Source organism: Andrographis paniculata, unplaced genomic scaffold (assembly GCF_009805555.1).
Source record: "Andrographis paniculata isolate CXL003 unplaced genomic scaffold, ASM980555v1 Contig5END, whole genome shotgun sequence".
Taxonomy (NCBI): domain Eukaryota; kingdom Viridiplantae; phylum Streptophyta; class Magnoliopsida; order Lamiales; family Acanthaceae; genus Andrographis; species Andrographis paniculata.
The window spans coordinates 3,660,263-3,670,668 of NW_026137595.1; the positions used below are offsets into that span (position 1 = coordinate 3,660,263).

The following is a 10,406-nucleotide window of genomic DNA, read 5'->3' on the forward strand; positions in this document are numbered from 1 at the left end:
ATTAAAATTTGAGTATAATTTATAAATATAAAAAATTATATAAAATAATATAAAAGAGAAATATATAGAGAATATATGTTAAAGTGAAAAATTGAAGTTCATGGTTTGAATAAAATTATCGTAGATCGACATTATTTTTATTGTAACTAGTACAAAAATGAAGGAATGGATTGGAGATGATTTTAGAATTTATGTTTTGTTGTATACTGTAGATGATGTGTTGCTTTCCATTTTGAAAATTTAGGCAACCGGAAACCCTAACCTGCATTGTCAAGAACTCCGATCTACCGCTTTCCTCGTCTATGGAGCTGACGTCACCTCATTCTCGGGCGCCGGACTGTATCTCCGATAGCCTGATCGAGCCGCAACCGGGAACCCTAACCTCCATTTTCGAGAACTCCGATCTGCCGGAATCCCTCGCCAGCTACTTCCAGATCGGCCTCGACGCCGGCAGAGCCTGTGAGTCCCTTATCCGGGACCTCAACCAACTTCGGATCAACCACCGCTGCATAAACAAGCTACTAAAATTAACGCGGCGGTCGCCGGATAGTTGCCGCCGCCGCGCTTCGATCATCAACCACCACAAGGCGTGCAGAAATCTCGCCGCCTTTTCCGTCTGCAGGAACCCCTTTACCGTAGCCACAGGTGGCATGTTCCTCGAAATGCACGACGCGCACGTGCTCCTGCTGGGACGGCTGACGTCACTGCACCGGAAAACCAAGCGGAGAACAATACTCATCCGCCGCTTCCGTCATGGGGTGGCGGCAGTTCTGACAATCGGAGGCGGCGCTCTGGCAGTGGTCTGCTGCTCCTCTCGATTCCGGCGGGGGCCGGGGCAGTGCTGGGAGGGCTGATCGTGTGCACTTTGGCGGCGATGATTCTGAAGAAGCTGAATCGAATTGAGCAGAGAAGGCGCGCGGCGGAGGGACATGGGTAGAGGGGCTGGACATTGCCGCCAAAGGAGTGTACATACTGATAAACGATTTCGAGACGGTGAGCCGGCTGGTGGAGTGGGTGGAGGAGGAGGTGGACCGGCGGAAGTTCGCGGCGGAGATGTGCGTGAGGAGGAAGATGGAGGAGATGCTAAAGGGAGTGGTGGGGGAGTTGGGGACAAACAATGGCAGATATGGGGAGGAATTGGAAGAGTTGGAGAAGCAGACATATCTCTGCTTATTCGACATAAATCGATCCCGACGTTTGGTGCTCCACGAGATCATGTTCCATTAACGACGACGACAAGAAGAACAAATTCTTTAGATTAAGATGATACATTGTTTCTGTTGAGAAGAAATCATAGTGTGTGTTCAAAAGAAAGCATATGCAAAATATTGTAAATTTTTGAGTAAATGATCATTACCTTCTCTTTTCATTTTTCCGTCAGTCAGTCACATCTTTCTTTCAAGAATTCGTGTATATATTTATATATATATATATTTTCTTTTAAGTTTATAAATATTAAACAAATATTTATATTTAATATTTATATATAAAAAATTATAAAAAATATTATATTAAATATCTATTTATATTAAATTAACTGCTTGTGTCAATTCAGATTTTACTATTTATCAACTCCAAATCTAATCCTCAGATTCTTGCACATTCAAAGACACCCTCGATGAGATCTACACTACTAACACTATCAATAAAAATTTACTTTCGAAACATAATATTACAACTATAGAATACCACCAAGCCATCATAGTTATTGTTGGATAATCGGTTAATTGGTTATTTATAAAATCGATAAAATTTAATTTATAAATTAAATTCATAACTTTTTAAATCGATTATTCGTAGAGTTGAAATACAAATGTGCTATATAATGGTTATTAGGTATATGAATGCCGGTAGACATAGGCGCGCGCCGCTTGCCCGAATAATATGGTTGTGGGTTCGTGCTTGGACTTGAGTTTGGTAAATAAATTGATTAATATAGTCTATTGTGCTCCGGAGCTTAATTGAAATGACAAATATTGTGTATCAATTTTAAAATCCAAGAAATTAAATTTATATAATAATAAATAGTCCCAAATTAAATGAATGCATAAATATATAATGCATTTCAAATATAATTGCATGAATAATGCAAAATATAACTTATGTTGAGTTTATACACATGTGCATACATTGAGGTTTTTGAAATACATTGAAATCACCATTATATGCAACGATTAATAACACATGGTAGTTATTCAATTTAAATTTTAAATTGCATAATGGTGATTAATGCATGATATGTTATGCAAATCAAATTGCATAAAAATGCTTGCTACCGGTGTAGGTTTTCAAAATTGCAATTTATTTGTAATTTATTGGCATGCAATTAATCTTCGACCAATAAATAGGTGGGAGTGCCTATAAAAAGGGTGTTGTGGATCTCATTTGAATATGCTAACACCAACAGAATCATCTCCCTCTCTCTAATCCTCTCCTCCCCGGAAACATTTTCCGGCAGAGTTTCCGAGGAGTTGTTCGGTACAAATCCAGCAAATATTTATTAAATATTAAGCCTCCCGACATAACACTAGTCCCCTCATTTTAGTTCACCGGAGCTCCGAAATATTGGGGTGCAAACTAATTCGAAGACGAACATTATTTTATCTTTAGGAACGTTGCACCACGAACAGACACTACTTGAAAAAGCCACATTTGGTGCGAATAAGGTGGCACGGAGACTATTAGTAACTGACTTCCGCACCAAAGTATAAATCAAACATAAAGACACCAAAAGCGACACATATTATAAACTTATTTTTTTCCAAGAAAAAGAGGTGCCGCTATTCGTACCATTACTATAAAATCATTTTATTAAATAAATAAGAGGCACGGTTTTTCGTGCCTTTATTATAAAATTATTATTTTTTTAAATAATTTAAAAATTAAAAAAAAAAGAAATGATTTCGGTTGTTCGTACCTTTAATTAAAAATAAAATAAGAGGCGCTGACCTTGGCGCCTATTATTATTATTTTTTAAAAAAAAATTAAAATACATAATTTTGTGCCTATAATTTTTATTTTTTTAACAGTTGAGGTGCGGAAGTTTGCACATGTTATTATCATTAATTTTTATTTTTTTTAAAATTATAATACTGAATTATGTAGTCATGATTATTATTTCTTTTTATACTACGTTATTATTACTATTTTTTTGTTGAGGCGCCGAAGGTCGCGTCTTTATTTTAATTTATTTTCATTATTTTTGTTGAGGCGCCGAACATCGCACCTTTATTTTATTTTATTTTTAAATAAAAAATTCATTATTTAAAGGATTAATCAACAGCTATATCAAACTCAATCAAAAATAGAGAGAATCGAGAACAAATCGATAGCGGACGTCCTCGGGGCGTCGATCTAATTGTTGTTGAAAAAGCTTATGAGATCAGATCTCTGCGCGTTGTGACGCCGATGTCGGTATGTTGAATTTCAACCATCTGTTGTACTGCCTGTTTGAACAAAAAGAGCAGAGCCTGCAGAGCCTCGTTTTGTTGTTTGTGTAACAAACTTGTATAAATTAGCTAGAGTCATATTCCTTATATATATATATATATCTCATTTCTATATAAATGTATGAGTGGAATTTATTTTGTAGGTGTGAAAATATACAAAGAAAAGAATTCATTCCTCCATTCTGTTTTCTTGCTTCAACCTAATATTATTGGATTTATTTTTATTTCATATGGTATCAGAGCAGTAACGCTCATTTTTCTTCCTTGATAATGGATTTCGCTGGAGAACCACCGGCTCTTGCCATAGAACGACGGGTTGATGAAAATCCTGCTTCACCTTTCTTCATTCACCCAAGTGAAAGCCATGGAAGTGTGCGCATTCAACCCGAACTCACAGGAGCAAACTATGCAACTTGGAGCCGTTCTTTTCTTCTGGCTCTTTCGATTAGAAACAAGGATGGTTTCTTAGATGGCAAAATAGTTGAACCAGCACCAACGCACCCTGCACGCCATGCTTGGACTCGGTGCAAAAATCTCATTCTTGCCTTGCTTTTCAACTCAATGGCACCCAACCTTGCATCTATTGTTTTTTATATGAAAACAGCAAGTCAAATCTGGAAGGCTCTCCACAAACGCTTCTCTATTCCAGACGACAATCGCATTTGCAAATTGTAAGGTGAACTTTATGCAATGGTACAGGGCTCTAAGTTAGTAGATGAATACTACACCAACCTTATGGTGATTTGGGAGGAACTGCGGTATTATCGTCCACCACCACACTGCAAGTGTGGACTCTGCAGCGATGAGTGCTTTCAAGGATTTCAGGCACAACAAGAACAGGACCTGACTTTCAAGTTCCTCAATGGGTTACATGAGAGGTATTCTACCATCCGATCTCAACTCCTCAATCAAAATCCATTCCCTACTTTGGATAAAGCCTACAATGTGGTCCATCGAGAGGAATCACAGTCGCAATACACTCACCACACCTGGGAAGACACAACAGCCATGGCAGCCATAACAGAGAAAAGGAACCGAAATGAGTTCACATGTTTTGATTGTGGTAAGAAAGGACATACTAAAGATAAATGCTACAAGCTTATTGGATTTCCAAAGGATTTTAGGTTCATCAACAACACTCGCTCAACAGTCCATCATGCGCAAGGACCTCAACCATCAGCTTCATTCCGTCCTCCATCCATCAGCAGACCCTGCAAGCAAATTCCAGAGAAACAGAAAGCATTAGTAAACCCTGTTGAGAAACAGAATGCTTCACAAAACTCCCTGCAAGCAGACTCCGAAGGTGGTATACCTTCATTGTCTGGTAATGACATTGAACTTACCCTTTCTACGTGCTTCTCTATTACTGGTCCTGCCATTTCTTCAACCAATAATTCAAGTTGGATTGTAGACACTGGCACTACAGACCATATATATGGTAATATTTCTCTCTTCTCTCATCTCCGACCAATCAATGGATTCTTTGTCACTTTGCCTAATGTCACACGAACCACAGTCAGTTATGTCGGTTCTGTGTGTATCACTCCCATCATTACTTTATCTGAAGTTCTCTTAGTTTCTAATTTTACCTGCAATCTATTGTTTGTCAGTAAGCTCACTGCCTCACAACATTTCGTTTTATTTTTTGGGCTAATGAATGTTAGTTGCAGGCCTCACCCTCGTGGACGAGGATTGGAGTTTCTAAGCAAGTAAATGGCTTGTACTTTCTCCATCAAGACTGCAATCAACCTTCTTCTTTTCACCAATCATCTGCTCATTCTGTTTCGTCTTCTATATGGCATTTTTTCCTCGGTCATGCCCCTTCAAAGATATTAGCTCACTTGAAAGAAAGTGGCATTGTGCATAAACTACCTATTGTTTGTGATACTTGTCATCGAGTCGAGCAAAAACAGCTTAAGTTTTATGTTCATGTCAAGCACACTGTCTTTCCTTTTCATATAATACATGTTGACATATGAGGCCCGTATCATCAAGTGTCTTTAGGGGGTCACAAATATTTTATCACTATTGTTGATGATTTTTCCCGATTCACTTGGACCTATCTTATGCATACAAAATCTGAAGTGCCATTGATTATTCAAAAATTTCATCATTTTAACTCAATTTGATTCTCATGTCAAAATAATTCGTTCAGATAATGGTGCTGAGTTTAATCTCGCTTCTTTCTTTGAAGAAACGGGCATAATTCATCAACGTTCTTGTGTCTCTACTCCCCAATAAAATGCAGTTGTTGAGTATAAATATGGGCATCTACTTACCGTAGTTCGTGCTTTGTTGTTTCAAGGAAATTCTGGGGAGATGCTATTCTGACAGCAACTTACATCATAAATAGATTGCCTTGTCATGACCTTGACTATCAAACACCATACTTGCTCCTAAATCGCAGCTATGGACAAAAATTTGTGTTATTTTTAATAAACACAAAATTTGTACAAATTATATTTGATCTGAATTTAAAGCGGGTCCTATTCTCTAAATGGGTCATTTGATTCTCCTTCCGGGTTGATTTGTTTTCCAACTTAGTTTTCGATGGCTTCTTTGATCCGAAGAGGTTTGGTTCTCGGTTTGACTTTGCCGGCTTTTGGAGAGCTTTGGTCTCCGTGCGGGTGATTTGATTGTCGGCTTTGGATTTGATGTCTTTTTTAGACGATCCGAGGCTTTGATCTTTGATTTGGCTTTGCCGCCTTTTGGAGGACTTTGGTCTCCGCGTTGGCGATTTGATCATCGCCTTTGGATTTGATATCTTTTTTAGACGATCCAAGGCTTTGATCTTTGATTTGGCTTTGCCGCTTTTGGAGGACTTTGGTCTCCACGTGGGCGATTCAATCGTCGGTTTTGGATTTGATGTCTTCTTTAGACGATCCGCAACTTTGATCTTTGGTTTGCTTTTTCCACCTTTTGGAGAGCTTCGGTCTCCGTGTGGGCGATTTGATCCTCAACTTTGGATTTGATGTCTTCTTTGGACGATCCGCAGCTTTGATCTTTGATTTGTCTTTGCCGCTTTTGGAGGGCTTTGGTCTCCGTGCGGGTGATTTGATCCTAAGCCTTGGATTTGATGTCCTCTTTAAATGATCCGCAGCTTTGATCTTTTGAGAAGGTGGATTTGATGCTCCATAACGCTTTTGGTGGCATGTCCCTTTGACTTTTGAATCGAAGAGGGCCGAGTTGATGCTTTGGTGAAGAACGCGATAAACATCTTGAAGCTTTGAGAGGAACTTTGAAGACCTTCCCTTAGCTTTGATGAATTCCTCAACGGCTTTGAGAGTTTTGATCCTTCCTCCAGCTTGGACATACGACAAAGAACGTTAACTTCATTGATTCGTCAACCAATATTGAAGCATTTGTCCAAATTAGTGACTTTCGACGAAGAACGCTTCAAAGGACACGAAGAACATGAAAAACAATACAGAGAGAGTCTAGAGACTTACCCCTTTGTTTGAATCCTCGGTGAAACTTCGGTGTGTCAAATGAATTGGCCATGGCTCCTATTTATAAGGGATGGGTGGCCTTGGCTTCCTTTACGGATGGTGCCACGTGGATGGAAAGATTTTATAATCTTTCCTTTTCCATCGGATGCCGTTTTCCATTCTTGACGGATTTGATTGTGCATCTTCCTTTCTCACCAAAATCTTTATATTATTGCCCTTTTTGGAAGATATTAATTTATATACTTCCTTTATTGACAAGATCTTTATATCATTGTCTTATTTGGAAGATATTAATTTATATACTTCATTTATTGACAAGATTAATTTATTTTGCTGCGAAATTTATTATGACTCTATTTATGCACATAATATTTGTACGATATCTTCCATTTTAAGCAGATTTTTGCATTAATGGTTTATATTTAATGTACAAAAATTAACATGTGTGCATAATTAAATACCATATATTTATTTTATTGGAATTTTATTTTCTTCCAAAATACATGATATTTAATTGATTTTAGACATATATTTTTAGTGTCTACAGCAGCCCACCATACTGGCTGTTTGGTTTATACATCAATTTTGCATAATCATCGTTCCAAATTTGAGAGCCGTGCTCGCCGATGTATTTTCATTGGCTATCCTATTGGGATAAAAGGCTACAAGCTCTATGATTTGGATGGTCATTGTGTTTTCATATATCGCGATGTTGTTTTCTATGAGACCGAGTTTCCTTTTCAAGAGCAGGCATCTATATCCGATTCTTGTTCTGACAATGTTGATCAAAATGCATCTATCACAGTCTTTCAGTCACCATTTACTACTACACCACTGTTTTCTCCAAACACAAAATCTCTACCACAAATGCCACCACACACTAATTCCTTATCTCAATTGCCTTTATCTTCTCCAGAAACCCCAATTGGTCTAGATATCCCTACAAACAGCCACTCTTCTCCTACCACCTCAGGCACACACGACCTCACTTTTGATTCTTCCCATACGCCTGATTCAGCCCATACTTGGGCTTCCAGAATTCGGCGTCTGCCACAACACCTCGCAGATTATATTCTCGATTCTCCCTCAGCCCATGCTCTTCTTCCTGAATCTCCCTCGCCCTCTTACCTTTCGGAACCTTCTGTTTGTGGGGAGGCTATGAAGCATTCAAAATAGGTGGAGGCGATGCGTAAAGAATTGCAAGCCCTTACTGATAATCATACTTGGGACGTTGCCCCCCTACCTTCTAGACGAAAGACAATCGAATGTAAATGCGTTTATAAGGTCAAGATTAAGGCATATGGAACTCTCGAACGTTATAAGGCTCGGTTAGTTGCCAAATGATACAATCAACGTGAGGATTTTGATTACCATGAGACCTTTAGTCTCGTGGTTTGTCACACTAAGTTCGCCTTCTATTTTCTCTTGCAGCCTCTCGCAACGATGGAGCAATTAGATGTTCATAATGTATTTCCCAATGGAGAATTAGATAAGGAAGTTTACATGGAGCTTCCGGAAGGCACCCAACATCTCATAGGTGTCCATTTTGATCCAAATCAAGTTTGTCGTTTGAAAAAGGCCTTATATGAATTAAAACAAGCTTCATGCCAATGGAATGCAAAATTCACTAAAGTTCTCCTTCGTTTTGGTTTTACTCAGTCGCGAGCAAATCCATCGTGTTTTTTTCAACACAAGGATGACATGAAGTTTTTGGCTCTTCTTGTGTACGTTGAAATGATATAATTCTTTGTGGTAGTTGCAGGTCTAGTGTGGAACACGTGATGCATCTTTTACAACACCAGTTTTGAATGCGTCTTCTTGGACGACCCCGGTTATTCCTTTGAGTAGAGCTCACATATACAACAAATGGAATTCTTATGAGCCAAAAGAAATATACGATGGATCTTATTCAAGAATATCGGTGCATTTAAGGGAAGACTTATGCTACTCCAATTGAGGTTCAACATAACTTAAATGCAGCTAGTTCTACAATGTTGGATGATGCATCCATGTTCCGACAGCTTGTTGGTAAACTGCTTTATCTGACATTGACTCGAGTAGATATTACATATGCGGTGCAAGTTCTTTCTCAATGCATGCATAGCCCAACACATTTGCATATGAAGGCTGCACTACATGTATTACGCTACTTGAAACAAAGCCCGTATAAAGGTTTGTTCTTTCAAAGGCACTCACCGATAGAAATAACAGCTTATTCAGATAGTGACTGGGTTACTTGCAAGGATACTCGACGATCAATCACAGGATATTGTATATTCTTGGGAAGTTCATTAATTAGTTGGAAATCAAAGAAACAGTCGGTGGTAGTCCGAAGTTCTACGGAGGCAGAATATCGGGCATTGGCAGCATGTGCATGCGAAGTCATGCGGATACGAAACATATTGAATGAACTTAGAGTCACACTTCTTGGAATTCCAAAGATTTTGTGTGAAAATCGAAGCACGATTCAAATTAGCAAGAACCCAGCACATCATGATCGAACCAAGCATTTTGACCTTCATGTGCATTTTGTTCGAGAGAAAATTCAGGATAAAGTATTGATTGTTGAACACATCTCAATGAAGGAGCAACTAGCAGATATATTAACTAAGGGCTTATCGAGTACAATATTTCAAAAATTGTTGTCCAAAATGTGTTTGCTAGAGCCTCAAGCACATTTTGCTGAAGGGTGTTGAATTCCAGCCTTCTGTTTGTACTGTGATTTTGAAAAAAAATTGGAGCAGAGCCTGCAGAGCCTCTTTTTGTTTTTTTATGCAACAAACTTATACAAATTAGCTGGAGTCATATTCCTTTTATATATATATATATATCGTTGCTATATAAATGTATGAGTGGAAGTTATTTTGTAGGTGTGAAAATATACAAAGAAGAGAATTCATCCCTCTAATCTATTTTCTTGCTTCAACCTAATATTGTTGAATTTATTTTTATTTCATACGGTATGATCGTGTTCTCCGCCAAGGGGAAGCTCTTCGAATATGCTAACAATTCCTGGTATATTACTTCTTCTCGTCGATGGATTAATTATTATCTATTTTTTAATATAACCTTCTCCTGCTTGCATCAATTTCTCTTCTGTTTTTTTATTTTTTGTTCTAATTTCTGGTTCCTGCAGTTAGGTTTGAGTTTCTTGCTGTGGATTTTGGTGAGTTTGGGGATGATTTTAGGTTTTGGATGGATTTTCTGCGGTTGTTCTTCTATTGGGGCGATTGTTTCCTGATTTTGCCATTTGATTTTGGAATAAAATTTCAACTGATTGATTTTGATTTTTATTGAAGGACCACGATATCAACAACACATGACAATTCCCCTTCTATGTCACAGAGCAGGACATTAGATGGGAAAGTGCAGCCCTCATTCACGACTAAGTAAGCATGCAGTCATTGATTCATTATTATCAAGCATTAAGATTGGATAGCTAATGTAATTGCATCTGCACTTTGAATTGGTGATGGTGATTGATACATATAAATACAGATGCTCATCA

The 10,406-nt window shown here is 38.2% G+C and overlaps 1 protein-coding gene across 1 annotated transcript; it reads left to right on the forward strand.

The window, feature by feature from the left end:
- The first annotated feature begins 302 nt into the window (after window positions 1–302).
- On the forward strand, window positions 303–1,227 carry LOC127259132 (UPF0496 protein At1g20180-like). The gene is made up of 2 exons (XM_051286276.1): window positions 303–800; window positions 913–1,227. The coding sequence occupies exons 1-2, from the start codon at window positions 303–305 to the stop codon at window positions 1,225–1,227; spliced, it is 813 nt and encodes a 270-aa protein (XP_051142233.1).
- The last annotated feature ends 9,179 nt before the right edge of the window (window positions 1,228–10,406 follow it).